The sequence below is a fragment of the Salvelinus alpinus genome, chromosome 17 (genome assembly GCF_045679555.1).
Source record: "Salvelinus alpinus chromosome 17, SLU_Salpinus.1, whole genome shotgun sequence".
In the NCBI taxonomy this organism is placed as follows: domain Eukaryota; kingdom Metazoa; phylum Chordata; class Actinopteri; order Salmoniformes; family Salmonidae; genus Salvelinus; species Salvelinus alpinus.
The window spans coordinates 40,395,211-40,411,268 of NC_092102.1; the positions used below are offsets into that span (position 1 = coordinate 40,395,211).

Genomic DNA, 16,058 nt, shown 5'->3' on the forward strand with positions numbered 1-16,058 from the left:
TCCTGGGGTAATCTAGTCCTTTCTACTGACTAAATGATGTTATGTCCCTTCATGGGTGAGTGGGGTTTTATCAAGGGCTTTAAGATGTCACAGTAACTGAAACAATGATAGATTATAGACTTTTCCTAATGTTAACCTGTGGTACCCAGAAAGAGGCAAAAGGGTTATAGGAATTGAGTGTCTGTCTGTCTGTCTGTCTGTCTGTCTGTCTGTCTGTCTGTCTGTCTGTCTGTCTGTACACAGTATATGTGTACAGCTGACCTTTAACCCCATAATCCCAACACAGATGGAAGCAGCTCCAGGTAATTAAAACATGTTTATTGGTTGAAAATGTGTTGCACTCTATAGACATACATTAACGGTGTCATTGTCTACAAGCTAGCTAACAGAGGCACGGTCCAAGGCCACAACACTATACGCCAAATGCCATTCAGGCAGCCCAAGTTTGCAGGGGTTAAAACAACCAGACAAAATGTAAATGTGGTAAAAATAAAACCAACAAAGAACAGATTACATATTCATTCTATAATAGTAACATATTACATATTCATTCTATAATAGTAACAGATTACATATTCATTCTAAAGTAGTAACAGATTACATATTCATTCTATAATAGTAACAGATTACATATTCATTCTAAAGTAGTAACAGATTACATATTCATTCTAAAGTAGTAACAGGTTACATATTCATTCTATAATAGTAACAGGTGAGTCAGACAATGATACTCTCCATCACAGTGTGTCCTCCCTCTGTGAGAATCGTAATGAAAGACATCAATGGGTGTTACTGACTCATTTACATCATGTTAGTCCCTGATTCAGACAGAGACAGTATCCACTGATTCAGTCACCTTACCTGGTAACACTCTCAGAGGGTGGAGAAAACAGAGATTCCTGATGTATGGAAAGACTCTCTCAGTGAAAGTGTGTGTGAATGTGTGTAGATGTGTGTTATTGACAGGGTCAGAGAATGACAGCTTTCCTCCTTCCCAGTCTAGCTGCACTCTGATCCTATTGATCCTCTGGGGGTTCTGTCTCACTGTGAGGGGAGTGGATGGCTTATTTGGTACATGTGTGTTATAATCACCACCACCAAACAACATACCCCAGGATCTATGCCAATAACCACTGTGTTCCTTCCTCTGGACAGACTCTGTGGTCACACCCAGGTCCCAGCCTTTATTCTTCCTAACATCAATGTCCCAGCTGTGTGTTCCTGAGTTAAAACCCTCATAGCCCAGGACCATTCTATGGCTATCAAACCTCTCTGGGTTGTCAGGAAGCTGCTGTTCTTCATCACTGTATCTCACACTGGTCAGATCATTAGACAGGATGAGATCTGGGTGGGCAGTGTTGGGGTCCAGAGTCACTGGAGCTGGACAGAGAAAACACATACACACTAGATTAATTGAAAAGTAGGGGGAATACATTACTGCATATGATATATAATGCTATGTGTTTTATGTTTTGTGTTACATACACCACCTTTCAAAAGATTGGGGTCACTTAGAAATGTCCTTGTTTTTGAAAGTTTTTTTTTTTTTTTAACCATTAAAATAACATCAAATTGATCAGAAATACAGTGTAGACATTGTTAATGTTGTAAATTCCGATTGTAGCTGGAAACGGCAGATTTTTTATGGAATATCTACATAGGCGTACAGCGGCCCATTGTCAGCAACCATCACTCCTGTGTTCCAATGGTTTATCATTTTTAAAGGCTAATTGATCATTAGAAAACCCATTTGCAATTATATTAGCACAGTTGAAAACTGTGGTGCTGATTAAAGAAAAGCCATATCTCAGACTGGCCAATAAAAATAAAAGAGTAAGATGGGCAAAAGAACACAGACACCGGACAGAGAAACTCTGCCTAGAAGGCCAGCATCCCGGAATCGCCTCTTCACTGTTGACGTTGTTTCTCAAACTAGACACTCTAAGTTACTTGTCCTCTTGCTCAGTTGTGCACCGAGGCCTCCCACTCCTCTTTCTATTCTGGTTAGAGACAGTTGGCGCCGGAAGAAATGGCAGCAGTTTTACAGGCGCCCAACCAATTGTGCTATTATGTGTTTTTTTTGCGTTATTTGTAACTTATTTTGTACATAATGTTTCTGCAACCGTATCTTACAGCAAAAAAGAACTTCTGGATATCAGGACAGCAATCACTCTCCTCGGATTGGACTAAGATTTTTTCTACAACAAAGACGACACACAAGACATTCTCCAAACACCCCACAGGACCGACATCCCCGCTATTTGCAAGAGGAAGCGACGCAGGTACAGAGGACAAAGAGCCGGATGCCTGGTCAGGACCCGGAGAAGGCGACTACCTTCAAAACTACTCGCCAACGTGCAATCATTGGACAATAAATTAGACGAGGTATGATCACGAATATCCAACCAACGAATATCCAACCAACGAGACATCAAAAACTGTAATATCATATGTTTCACGGAATCGTGGCTGAATGATGACATGGATATTCAGCTAGCGGGATATACGCTGCACCGGCAAGATAGAACAGCACACTCCGGTAAGACGAGGGGAGGGGAGGGGGGGCTGTGCATATTTGTAAACAACAGCTGGTGCACGAAATCTAAGGAAGTCTCTAGATTTTGCTCACCTGAAGTAGAGTATATTGTGATAAATTGCAGGCCACACTACTTGCCTAGAGAGTTTTCAGCTATACTTTACGTGGCTGTTTATTTACCACCACAGACAGATGCTGGCATTAAGACCGCACTCAGTCAGCCGTATAAGGAAATAAGCAAACAGGAAACCACTCACCCAGAGGCGGCGACTTTAATGCAGGGAAACTTAAATCAGTTCTACCAAATTTCTATCAACATGTTAAATGTGTAAACAGAGGGAAAAAAATTCTAGATCACCTGTACTCCACACACAGAGACGCGTACAAAGCTCTCCCCCCATTTGGTAAATCCGACCACAACTCTATCCTCCTGATTCCTGCTTACAAGCAAAAATTAAAGCAGGAAGCACCAGTGACACGGTCTATAAAAAAGTGGTCAGATGAAGCAGATGCTAAATTACAGGACTGTTTTGCTAGCACAGACTGGAACATGTTCCGGGATTCTTCCGATGGCATTGAGGAGTACACCACATCAGCCACTGGCTTTATCAATAAGTGCATCGAGGACGTCGTCCCCACAGTGACAGCATGTAACAGTTTAGCTTCCGTCCCTCTCCTCGCCCCTACCTGGGCTCGAACCAGGGACCCTCTGCACACATAGATAACTGACACCCACGAAGCATCGTTACCCATCGCAGAGCAAGGGGAACAACTACTTCAGGTCTCAGAGCGAGTGACGTCACCCGATTGAAACGCTATTAGCGCGCACCACCTCTAACTAGCTAGCCATTTCACATCGGTTACAAGTACGTACATACCCCAACCTGAAGCCATGGATTAACGGCAACATTCACACTGAGCTACAGGGTAGAGCTGCCTCTTTCAAGGTGCGGGACTCTAACCCAGAAGCTTACAAGAAATCCTGCTATGCCCTGCGACGAACCATCAAACAGGCAAAGCGTCAATACAGGGCTAAGATTGAATCATACTACACTGGCTCCGACGCTCATCTTATGTGGCAGGGCTTGCAAACTATTACAGACTACAAAGGGAAGCACAGCTGCTAGCTGCCCAGTGACACGAGCCTACCAGACGAGCCAAATCACTTATATGCTCGCTTCAAGGCAAGCAACACTGAGGCATGCATGAAAGCATCAGCTGTTCCGGACGACTGTGTGATCACGCTCTCCGTAGCCGACGTGAGTAAGACCATTAAACAGGTCAACATACACAAGGCTGCGGGGCCAGACGGATTACCAGGACGTGTGCTCCAGGCATGTGCTGACTAACTGGCAGGTGTCTTCACTGACATTTTCAACATGTCCCTGATTGAGTCTGTAATACCAACATGTTTCAAGCAGACAACCATAGTCCCTGTACCAAGAACACAAAGGCAACCTGCCTAAATGACTACAGACCCGTAGCACTCACGTCCGTAGCCATTAAGTGCTTTGAAAGGTTAATAATGGCTCACATCAACACCATTCTCCCAGAAACCCTAGACCCACTCCAATTTGCATACCGCCCAAACAGATCCACAGATGATGCAATCTCTATTGCACTCCACACTGCCCTTTCCCACCTGGACAAAAGGAACAGTTATGTGAGAATGCTATTCATTGACTACAGCTCAGCGTTCAACACCATAGTACCCTCAAAGCTCATCACTAAGCTAAGGATCCTGGGACTAAACACCTCCCTCTGCAACTGGATCCTGACGGGCTGCACCCAGGTGGTCCTCACACTGGAGCTCCACAGGGGTGCGTGCTCAGTCCCCTCCTGTACTCCCTGTTCACCCACGACTGCATGGCCAGGCACGACTCCAACACATTCATTAAGTTTGCAGACGACACAACAGGGGTAGGCCTGATCACAGACAACGACGAGACAGCCTATAGGGAGGAGGTCAGAGACCTGGCCGTGTGGTGCCAGAATAACAACCTATCCCTCAACGTAGCCAAGACTAAGGAGATGATTGTGGACTACAGGAAAAGGAGGACCAAGCACGCCCCCATTCTCATCGATGGGGCTGTAGTGAAGCAGGTTGAGAGCTTCAAGTTCCTCGGTGTCCACATCACCAACAAACTAGAATGGTCCAAACATACCAAGACAGTCGTGAAGAGGGCATGACAAAGCCTATTCCCCCTCAGGAAACTAAAAATATTTGGCATGGGTCCTGAGATCCTCAAAAGGTTCTACAGCTGCAACATCGAGAGCATCCTGACTGGTTGCATCACTGCCTGGTACAGCAATTGCTCGGCCTTTGACCGCAAGGCACTACAGAGGGTAGTGCGTACGGCCCAGTACATCACTGGGGCTAAGCTGCCTGCCATCCAGGACCTCTACACCAGGCGGTGTCAGAGGAAGGCCCCAAAAATTGTCAAAGACCCCAGCCACCCCAGTCATAGACTGTTCTCTCTACTACCACATGGCAAGCGGTACCAGTGTGCCAAGTCTAGGACAAAAAAGCTTCTCAACAGTTTTTACCCCCAAGCCATAAGACTCCTGAACAGGTAATCAAATGGCTACCCGGACTATTTGCATTGTGTGCCCCCTCCCCAACTCCCAAAACCCTCTTTTTACGCTGCTGCTACTCTCTGTTTATCATATATGCATAGTCACTTCACTATACATTCATGTACACACTACCTCAATTGGGCCGACCAACCAGTGCTCCCGCACATTGGCTAACCGGGCTATCTGCATTGTGTCCTGCCACCCGCCAACCTCTCTTTTACGCTACTGCTACTCTCTGTTCATCATATATGCATAGTCACTTTAACCATATCTACATGTACATACGACCTCAATCAGCCTGACTAACCGGTGTCTGTATGTAGCCTCGCTACCTTTATAGCCTCGCTACTGTATATAGCCTCGCTACTGTATATAGTCTGTCTTTTTACTGTTGTTTTATTTCTTTACTTATCTATTGTTCACCTAACACCTTTTTTGCACTATTGGTTAGAGCCTGTAAGTAAGCATTTCACTGTAAGGTCTACACCTGTTGTATTCGGCGCACGTGACAAATAAACTTTGATTTGAGTAGTACACACTATTGTACGAGATCTTCAGTTTCTTGGCAATTTCTCGCATGGCATAGCCTTAATTTCTCAGAACAAGAATAGACTGACGAGTTTCAGAAGAAAGTTCTTTGTTTCTGGCCATTTTGAGCCTGTAATCGAACCCACAAGTGCTGATGCTTCAGATACTCAACTAGTATAAAGAAGGCCAGTTTTATTGCTTCTTTAATCAGAACAACAGTTTTCAGCTGTGCTAACATATTTGCAAAAGGGTTTTCTAATGATCAATTAGCCTTTTAAAATGATAAACTTGGAATAGCTAACTCAACATGCCATTGGAACACAGGAGTGATGGTTGCTGATAATGGGCCTCAGTACGACTATGTAGATATTCCATAAAAGATCTGCCGTTTCCAGCTACAATAGTCATTTACAACATTAACAATGTCTACACTGTATTTCTGATCAATTGATGTTATTTTAATGGACAAAATGTTTTGCTTTTCTTTCAAAAACAAGGACATTTCTAAGCGATCCCAAACTTTTGAACGGTAGTGTATGTGCACATGATAAACATTTCGCTACAGTCGCGATAACATCTGCATGTGACCAATAAAATTTGATTTGATTACTTATTGGAAGATCCTCTGTAAACGTACAAACAAATGTACAGTATGTAAGTAATTCTAAATATCATTCACTGTTAATTTTTTTAGTATTGGAGAGTTTTAGTGGTGCTCCAATATACACAGTGTACAAAACATTAAGAACACCTTCCTAATATTTTCTGCAATCAGAACAGGCTCAATTGGTCAGGGCAAGGACTCTAGAAAGTGTTGGAAGCGTTCCACAGGGATGCTGGCCCATCCTGACTCCAATGCCTCGCACAGTTCTTTCAAGATGGCTGGATGTCCTTTGGGTGGTGGCTCATACATGATACTCACACGAAACTGTTGAGCATAAAATCCCCATCTGTGTTGCAGCAGATCTTGACAAAAAACGGTGTTTCTGGCACCAACTACCATACCACGTTCAAAGGCAATTCAAGATTTTTTCTTGCCTATTCACCCTCTGAATGGCATAAAATCCATGTTTCAACTGTCTCAAGGATTTAAAATCTTTCTTAAACTTGTCTCCTCCCCTTTACCTACACTGATTGAAGTGGATTTAACAAGTGACATCAATAACGAATCATGGCTTCACCTGGTCAGTCTATATCTTTGAAAGAGCAGGTGTTCTTAATGTTTTGTACGCTCAGTTTAATACCCATTATATCTAAAAGACCTACTCACTGTAGTGAACTACTCCCTGCATCTTCTTCCAGACTCTGAACTGCAGGTTTCCCAGGTGCTTTGCCACGTCTATCAGCGCTCCTGAAACCCTCTCTGGATCTGGCAGTGTACACTGGGCTCTGGAAGAACATTCAGGAGTCAGTGTTGCTGTGGGGTTTGATACAGAACCACAGAGAAGAGAGAGACATAAAAAAGTCCCCTTACCTTTTCACTGTATCCTTGTAGTTCTGTAGGGAAACAAAATAACACATTTATAGATGTATTGATCATAGCAAATCAATCTAAAACATACAACCCGCACAAATGTGCATGTGTCTGCTCAAACGGTCAGAAACAGACTCCATGAGGGTGGTATGAGGGCCCGACGTCCACAGGTGGGGGTTGTGCTTACAGCCCAACACTGAGCACATGAGCACGTGACAGACATGACAGAGTCTGGAGACGCCGTGGAGAACGTTCTGCTGCCTGCAACATCCTCCAGCATGACCGGTTTGGCGGTGGGTCAGTCATGGTGTGGGGTGGCATTTCTTTGTGGGGCCGCACAGCCCTCCATGTGCTCGCCAGAGGTAGCCTGAGTGCCATTAGGTACCGAGATGAGATCCTCAGACCCCTTGTGAGACCATATGCTGACACATGCACATTTGTGGCCTGCTGGAGGTCATTTTGCAGGGCTCTGGCAGTGCACCTCCTTGCACAAAGGCGGAGGTAGCGGTCCTGCTGCTGGGTTGTTGCCCTCCTACGGCCTCCTCCACGTCTCCTGATGTACTGGCCTGTCTCCTGGTAGCGCCTCCATGCTCTGGACACTACGCTGACAGACACAGCAAACCTTTTTGCCACAGCTCGCATTGATGTGCCATCCTGGATGAACTGCACTACCTGAGCCACTTGTGTGGGTTGTAGACTCCGTCTCATGCTACCACTAGAGTGAAAGCACCGCCAGCATTCAAAAGTGACCAAAACATCAGCCAGGAAGCATAGGAACTGAGAAGTGGTCTGTGGTCACCACCTGCAGAACCATTCCTTTATTGGGGGTGTCTTGCTAATTGCCTATAATTTCCACCTTTTGTCTATTCCATTTGCACAACAGCATGTAAAATGTATTGTCAATCAGTGTTGCTTCCTAAGTGGACAGTTTGATTTCACAGAAGTGTGATTGACTTGGAGTTACATTGTGTTGTTTAAGTGTTCCCTTTATTTTTTTGATCAGTGTACAATATTTATATCATAATTGATAGGGCAGTTGATTTATCAGAGGTAGATTAGTCCTTACCTGCAGGAATGAGATGTCCTCAGATCCCAGCTCTTCCTCTATGGTTCTGATTGTGTCTGAAAGTGATGATATCTCTCTGCTCATCAGCTCAATCTTCTTCTTCATCATCTGACTCTTCTGCTCCTCTTCCTCCTTCAGTTCAGCTATCCTGGCTCTCTCTTCTTGATATAGAAACTGATGAAACGTCTTAAACCCCGTCTTAATCAGCTTCTCTGTGTCCTGGGCCTGACTCTGGACACAGCAGAGAGGAATGTCAAAGATATCATCAATATCTATAATTCCACAGGGTTATGGTAAATATTTACAGTTTCATTGTATCTCAGCTTCACTCTGTATTCTTACCTTGATGTGGTTGGCTGTTTGATCACAGCTCAGTTTAACTTCTCTAAAGACCTTCAACTTCTCTTTTAAGGGCTCCAGTGCAGTCTTGAGTTCCTCCTGGAATGAAACAACATTATAAAGAGGTGCTGTGTGTTAAAGGAGTGGAATGGCACACAGATCTTAATTCACATTGACTGTATGCACATACAAAAACATAATTAGGTGGGAGCTTATATTCTAACATATACAAGTGTGTATTAATACACATGTGAATTGGAAGGGTGGTTTCTGTATAGCCCAACTCCAACTGAGACACCCTTGGAGAGGATGGTAAGGGTCTGCCATTATCAACAGCGACCCTGGCACAACTAGGATTAATTGCGCATCAACAGATTTTTCAACGTGTCAGTTCAGGGATTCGAACTAGCAACCTTTCAGTTACTGGCCCAACACTAACTGCTAGGCTACCTGCCACCCACATAGTGTAAGTCAAATCAAATCAAACTTTATTTGTCACATGCGCCAAATAAAACAAGTGTAGACTTTACCGTGAAATGCTTACTTACAAGCCCTTAACCAACAGTGCAGCTCAAGAAGAGTTAAGAAAATATTTACCAAGTAGACTAAAATAAAAAGTAATAATAAAAAAGTAACACAATAAGAGTAACAATAATGAGGCTATACACAGGGGGCACCGGTACCGAGTCAGTGTTCAGGGGTACAGGTTAATTTCTGTAATTTGTACATGTAGGTGGGGGTGAAGTGAATATGCATAGATATTAAACAGCGAGTAGCAGCAGTGGACAAAAGGGAGGGGGGGGGGGGGTCAATGTAAATTGTCTGGTGGCGATTTTGTTAATTGTAGTGATAAATACATCTCCTACCTTATGATCCAGTACAGCTTCATCTATTGGGCAGCAGTCATGACTTTTATGATTTTTTGAAGTTTGACACACAAAACAGATGGGCTGTTTATCCTCCAGACAGAAGAGCTTGAGTTTCTCACTGTGCTGACTGCAGAGCACCTCAGACCCTGCTGAAGATCTCTGACTTCTATCCTGTAAGTAGGCCTCACACAGGTTCTTTAAAACCAGGTTACAGGGGGGGAATTCCATTGATGATTTCTTTCTGCAGACTGGACATTGCCGATATTCATTCTGTTTCCAGTATTCCTCCAGACAGGCTTTACAGAAGCTGTGGCTACACAACAGGACCACAGGATCATTGAAGATGTTACGACACACAGGACAGGAGAAATCAACCTCGGAGAGAGAAGTTTTAGAGGCCATTTCTCACTGCTTATCTCTGTTATGAAGGTTTACTTTCACTTCTGACAACTCTTTTGACTAAGATTCACTTTTGAAAACTCATCTGAACTTAGAAATCTGTGTTTTCCTGACGGTGTTCCTCAGTCTTCAATTGTTGTTTTGATTCTTGGTTGTTTACAAAAAATTCTAAATAGCTGAATGTTACAGCGCTGTTCTGTTGTTAGCTTTTCTCCTTCCTGTTAAACAGGAGTAGGGTGGAGCTCTCTGCTGAGTTGTCGTTTATATCAGTTTGAGTCTGTGCAGGACACTTCCACTAGATGTCAGTGTTTGGTTAAATATAACTGGATTTTATTGCTTCAAAATGCCAGGTTTATGAAATGTACCAAATTAACTGATCTAAGGTTTCTCCTCATCTGACTTGACTGTTAGCTGAATTCTGACTATCTATGTCTCTGGTCAATTCAGCACCATGGACAGCAACTGTATGGAAGTGCCAAGCAGTCAACTTTAGCAGCTGAAACTCCTACATTGGATTAGCTTTTACATTCAGTCTGCCCAGTGGCGGATTTAGGTATAGGCGACATGGGCAGCCACCCATGGCGACATCTTGCTGGGGGCGGCATGGGGCGCCCACTCAATCGATTTTCTGTCGCTCACTTGCACATCACGTCAATGATATCATGTCACCGTGTGGGACTGTGGGTCAATTAACCTTGTTGGAGTGTGCACCTTGATTGTAGTTTATGAGCTTGGCAAGCTACTTACTGGGATGTTATCCCACTCAGAAGTACGAGATGGAAGCACTGGTAGGGGGAGCGGGGGAATCTATCAAATAGCGCACCTCTAACTTTGTACAGTATTAATGCAATTAGTAAAATCAGTCACACCACGAAATGCTACCAAATAAACCACAATTCACTCACAATACTGTGAATATACACTACCAGTCAAAAGTTTTAAAACACCTACTCATCTAAGGGTTTTGTTTATTTGTACTATTTTCTACATTGTAGAATAATAGTGAAGACATCAAAACTATGAAATAACACATGGAATCATGTAGTAACCAAATAAATATTAAACAAATCTAAATATATTTTATATTTCAGATTCCTCACATAGCCACCCTTTGCCTTGATCACAGCTTTGCACACTCTTGGCATTCTGTCACGACTTCGGCCGAAGTTGGTCCCTCTCCTTGTTCGGACGGCGTTCGGCAGTCGACGTCACCGGCTTTCTAGTCACCACCGATCCATGTTTCATTTTCGTTTTGTTTTGTCACTATCAACACCTGGTTTCCATTCCATTAATTATGTTCCTTATTTAACCCTCTGACTTCCCTCTGTTTTGTGCGTTATTGTTTGTCATGTGGGTTCGTGTTGATAGTGCTCTGGAATATTGTGTTTGTTACTTGTTTGGAACTTTACTTTTATTTTGAGTAAATTTGGACTATTACTCATATCTTTGTCCTCCGCCTGACTCTGCATTTTTCCATTCACCAACACCCTCACAGAATAACGCACCCACAAATGGAGTCAGCAGGTACAGCCAGCCCTCCTCTCCCAATGGAGGAGCGTGTTCAGCAGCACACGACCATGTTACAGAGTCTGGGTACAGCCATGAATCGCGTGCTGCAAACCATGGACCGATGGGAGAGAGGGGGTTTTCCGGTTCACCCATCAGCACCTCCCCAGCTCCCACGACAACCGACCCAGATGTCCACTCCTCCTTCGTCAGGACCCAGTGGGATTCGGCTCTCGCTCCCGGGAGCGTATGATGGAACGGCTGCCGGGTGCCAGGGGTTCCTACTCCAGCTAGAACTCTACCTGGCAGCTGTTCAGCCGGCCCCCTCGGGACGCGAGAGAGTGAGCGCCCTCATCTCTTGTCTGACTGGAAAAGCACTGGTCTGGGCCAACGCCATCTGGGGAGAAGAAGGCCCGACGTTGGACAACTACGAGGATTTCACCCGCCGCTTCCAGGCGGTTTTCGATCATCCACCTGAGGGGAGAGCGGCGGGGGAACGCTTGTTCCATTTAAGACAGAGGATGAGGAGCGCTCAAGAGTTTGCTCTGGATTTTAGAACTCTGGCCACCGGCACGGGATGGAGTGAGTGGGCCCTGATCGACCACTACAGGTGTAGTTTACGCGAGGACGTTCGTAGGGAGTTAGCCTGCAGGGACACCACCCTTAACCTGGACCAGCTGGTGGACTTATCCATCCGGCTGGATAACCTGTTGGTCTCCCGCGGACGTCCTGTTCGGGGTCCGTCAGTTCCATCCCCCAGCACCTCTGATCCTACCCCGATGGAGCTGGGAGGTGCTGCTATGAGGGGGACCGGAGGGGGGACCGTTTCCTTCCCTGGTCGGTGCTGGGGAGGTTCCCCAGGTAACCGAGTTGGCAGGCGGAGCACTGGTGGATCATCTCAGGTGAGTAAGCACACACCTCACCCAGAGCTCCCTGTTGCACACATTCCCAGCATAAGGCGCTAGTAGATTCAGGCGCAGCTGGGAACTTTATTGACCATACCTTTGCACTTAGTTTAGGGATCCCTATTGTTCCTGTTGATGTCCCCTTCCCTGTACATGCCTTAGATAGTCATCCTTTGGGGTCAGGGCTAATCAGGGAAGTCACAGCTCCTCTCCGTATGATAACGCAGGAGAGTCATGAGGAGAGAATTAGTCTCTTTCTGATCGACTCTCCTGCGTTTCCTGTCGTGTTGGGCCTTGCCTGGTTGGCCTATCATGACCCCACTATTTCTTGGCAACAGAGGGCTCTCAAGGGATGGTCTCGTGCTCAGGGAGGTGTGTAGGTGTTTCCTTAGGTGCCACTACGGTGGAGAGTCCAAACCAGGTGTCCACTATGCACACCCCCCCCCCAAATATGCCGATTTGGCACTCGCCTTCTGTAAAAAGAAGGCGACTCAATTACCACCCCATCGACAGGGGGATTGTGCGATAAATCTCCTGGTAGATGCTGCACTTCCCAGGAGTCACGTGTATCCTCTGTCACAGGAGGAGACGACGGCTATGGAAACATATGTCACCAAATCTCTGGGACAGGGATACATTCGGCCTTCCATTTCACCTGTCTCCTCGAGTTTATTTTTTGTGAAAAAGAAGGATGGAGGTTTGCGCCCGTGTATTGACTATCGAGGTGTGAATCAGATCACGGTAAATTACAGCTACCCACTACCTCTCATAGCCTGTATGACAGAGTCATTGCACTTCACAAAATTGGACCTCAGGAGCGCTTACAACCTGGTGCGTATCAAGGCGGGGGATGAGTGGAAGACGGCATTTAGCACTACATCTGGGCACTATGAGTATCTTGTCATGCCGTACGGGTTAATGAATGCTCCATCAGTCTTTCAATCCTTTGTAGACAAGATTTTCAGGGACCTGCACGGGCAGGGTGTAGTGGTGTATATAGATGACATTCTAATATACTTCGCTACACGCGCCGAGCATGTGTCTCTGGTGTGCAAGGTGCTGGGTCGACTGTTGGAGCATGACCAAGGGGTGGAGATGGAGAATAACCGCATTTCAGCCGTGCGTAATTGGCCGACTCCAACCACTGTAAAGGAGGTGCAGCGTTCTTAGGGTTTGCCAACTACTACCGGAGGTTTATCCGGGGTTTCGGTCAGGTAGCGGCTCCCATTACCTCCTTGCTGAAGGGGGGACCGGTGCGACTGCAGTGGTCAGCGGAGGCGGACAGGGCTTTTTGTCAACTGAAGGCTCTGTTTACCTCGGTTCCTGTGCCGGCTCATCCTGATCCCTCCTTAGCGTTCATAGTTGAGGTGGATGCGTCCAAGGCTGGGATAGGGGCTGTGCTGTCTCAGCGCTCGGGTACGCCACTAAAGCTCCGCCCCTGCGTTTTCTTTTCGAAGAGGCTCAGCCCGGCGGAGCGAAACTATGATGTGGGGGACCGGGAGCTGTTGGCTGTTGTCAGGGCTCTGAAGGTGTGGAGACATTGGCTTGAGGGGGCTAAACACCCTTTCCTCATTTGGACTGACCACCGCAATCTGGAGTACATTCGGGCAGCTAGGAGACTGAACCCTCGCCAGGTGAGGTGGGCCATGTTTTTCACCCGCTTTGTTTTTACTCTATCCTACAGACCAGGTTCCCAGAACGTTAAGGCAGACGCACTGTCCCGGATGTATGACACGGAGGAGCGGTCCGCGGATCCCACTCCCATAATTCCAGCTTCTTGCCTGGTGGCACCGGTGGTATGGGAGGTGGACGCGGACATCGAGCGGGCGTCACGTGCAGAACTCCCCCACAGTGTCCAGTTGGGCGTCTGTACGTTCCGTTTGATGTCCGCGATCGTTCGATCTGTTGGGCCCCACACGTCACCCTCTTCGGGTCATCCTGGCATCGGTCGGACAGTGCGCTGTCTTGCTGGGAAGTACTTGTGGCCCACTTTAGCTAAGGACGTGAGGGTTTATGTTTCCTCCTGCTCGGTGTGCGCACAGTGCAAGGCACCTAGACACCTACCCAGAGGGAAATTACAGCCTCTTCCCGTTCCACAGCGACCGTGGTCACACCTATCGGTGGATTTCATTACGGATCTTCCCCCGTCACGGGGTAATACCACGATCCTGGTCATTGTGGATCGGTTTTCTAACTCCTGCCGTCTCCTTCCTTTGCCCGGTCTCCCTATGCCTCTACAGACTGCGGAGGCCCTGTTCACCTACATATTCCGGCACTACGGGGTGCCTGAGGATATAGTTTCTGATCGGGGTCCCCAATTCACGTCTAAAGTCTGGAGGGCGTTTATGGAACGCCTGGGGGTCTCGGTCAGCCTCACCTCAGGTTTTCACCCCGAGAGTAACGGGCAGGTGGAGAGAGTAAACCAGGATGTGGGTAGGTTTCTGCGGTCCTATTGCCAGGACCGGCCGGGGGAGTGGTCGGTTTTCATTCCCTGGGCGGAGATGGCCCAAAACTCCCTTCGCCACTCTTCCACTAACCTATCCCCTTTACAGTGTGTGCTAGGTTATCATCCAGTCCTGGCACCTTGGCCTCAGAGCCAGATCGAGGCACCTGCGGTGGATGAATGGTTTCGACACTCGGAGGCGACATGGGACGCTGCTCATGTACAAAAATGCAGAGTCAGGCGGCAGAAGGTGAGTGCCGACTGCCACCGCAGTGAGGCCCCGTTGTATGCACCGGGGGACCTGGTCTGGCTCTCGACCCGAAACCTGCCCCTTCGCCTGCCCTGCCGGAAACTGGGTCCGCGGTTTGTGGGGCCATTTAAAGTCCTGAGGAGATTGAACGAGGTTTGTTATAGGTTACAACTTCCCCCTGATTACTGTATTAACCCCTCGTTCCATGTGTCTCTCCTCAGGCCAGTGGTGGCTGGTCCGCTCCAGCAGTTTGAGGTGCGGGAGGTTCCTCCGCCCCCTCTGGACATCAAGGGGTCCCCGGCGTATACTGTGCGAGCCATCATGTACTCAAGACGTCGGGCGAGAGGCCTTCAGTACCTCGTGGAGTGGGAGGGGTACGGTCCGGAGGAGAGATGCTGGGTGCCGGTGGAGGACATCCTGGATCCATCATTACTGCAGGAATTTCACCGTCTCCATCCGGATCGCCCTGCGCCTCGTCCCCCGGGTCGTCCCCGAGGCCGGTGTCTGCGCGCTGCTGGATCCGCGCGTCAAGGGGGGCGTATTGTCACGACTTCAGCCGAAGTTGGTCCCTCTCCTTGTTCGGGCGGCGTTCGGCGGTCGACGTCACCGGCTTTCTAGTCACCACCGATCCATGTTTCATTTTCGTTTTGTTTTGTCTTGATCATACACACCTGGTTTCCTGCGCCTGACTCTGCATTCCTGCGCCTGACTCTGCATTTTTCCATTCACCAACACCCTCACACATTCTCTCTACCAGCTTCCCCTGGAATGTTTTTCAACAGTCTTGAAGGAGTTCCCACATATGCTGGGCACTTGTTTGCTGCTTTTCCTTTAATCTGCAGTCCGACTCATCCCAAACCATCTCAATTTGGTTGAGGTCGGAGGATTGTGGAGAGCAGGTCATCTGATGCAGTACTCCATCACTCTCCTTCTTAGTAAAATAGCCCTTACATGGCCTGGAGGTGTGTTGGGTCATTGTCCTGTTGAAAACAAATGATAGTCCCACTAAGCGCAAACCAGATGGGATGGCGTATCGCTGCAGAATGCTGTGGTAGCCATTATGGTTAAATGTTCCTTGAATTTGAAATAAATCACAGACAGTGTCACCAGCAAAGCATCCCCACACCATAACACCTCCTCCTTCATGCTAATACGGTGGGATACAC

The 16,058-nt window shown here is 47.1% G+C and overlaps 1 protein-coding gene across 2 annotated transcripts in view; it reads right to left on the bottom strand.

The window, feature by feature from the left end:
• Nucleotides 1–303: 303 nt before the first annotated feature.
• Nucleotides 304–16,058, bottom strand: part of LOC139542939 (zinc-binding protein A33-like) — a 29,897-nt gene continuing 14,142 nt past the window's right edge. The window contains exons 2-7 of one of the 2 annotated variants that reach the window (XM_071348953.1): nucleotides 9,387–9,702; nucleotides 8,524–8,619; nucleotides 8,182–8,412; nucleotides 7,116–7,138; nucleotides 6,912–7,030; nucleotides 304–1,380 (exon numbers count right to left, since the gene is read on the bottom strand). In XM_071348953.1, the coding sequence (XP_071205054.1) occupies nucleotides 824–1,380; nucleotides 6,912–7,030; nucleotides 7,116–7,138; nucleotides 8,182–8,412; nucleotides 8,524–8,619; nucleotides 9,387–9,617 (1,257 nt within the window). In that variant the 5' untranslated portion in view covers nucleotides 9,618–9,702 and the 3' untranslated portion in view covers nucleotides 304–823. Of the gene's footprint in view, nucleotides 1,381–6,911; nucleotides 7,031–7,115; nucleotides 7,139–8,181; nucleotides 8,413–8,523; nucleotides 8,620–9,386; nucleotides 10,022–16,058 lie in introns of those variants that run through there. The other variant, XM_071348952.1, reaches the window with a different exon arrangement.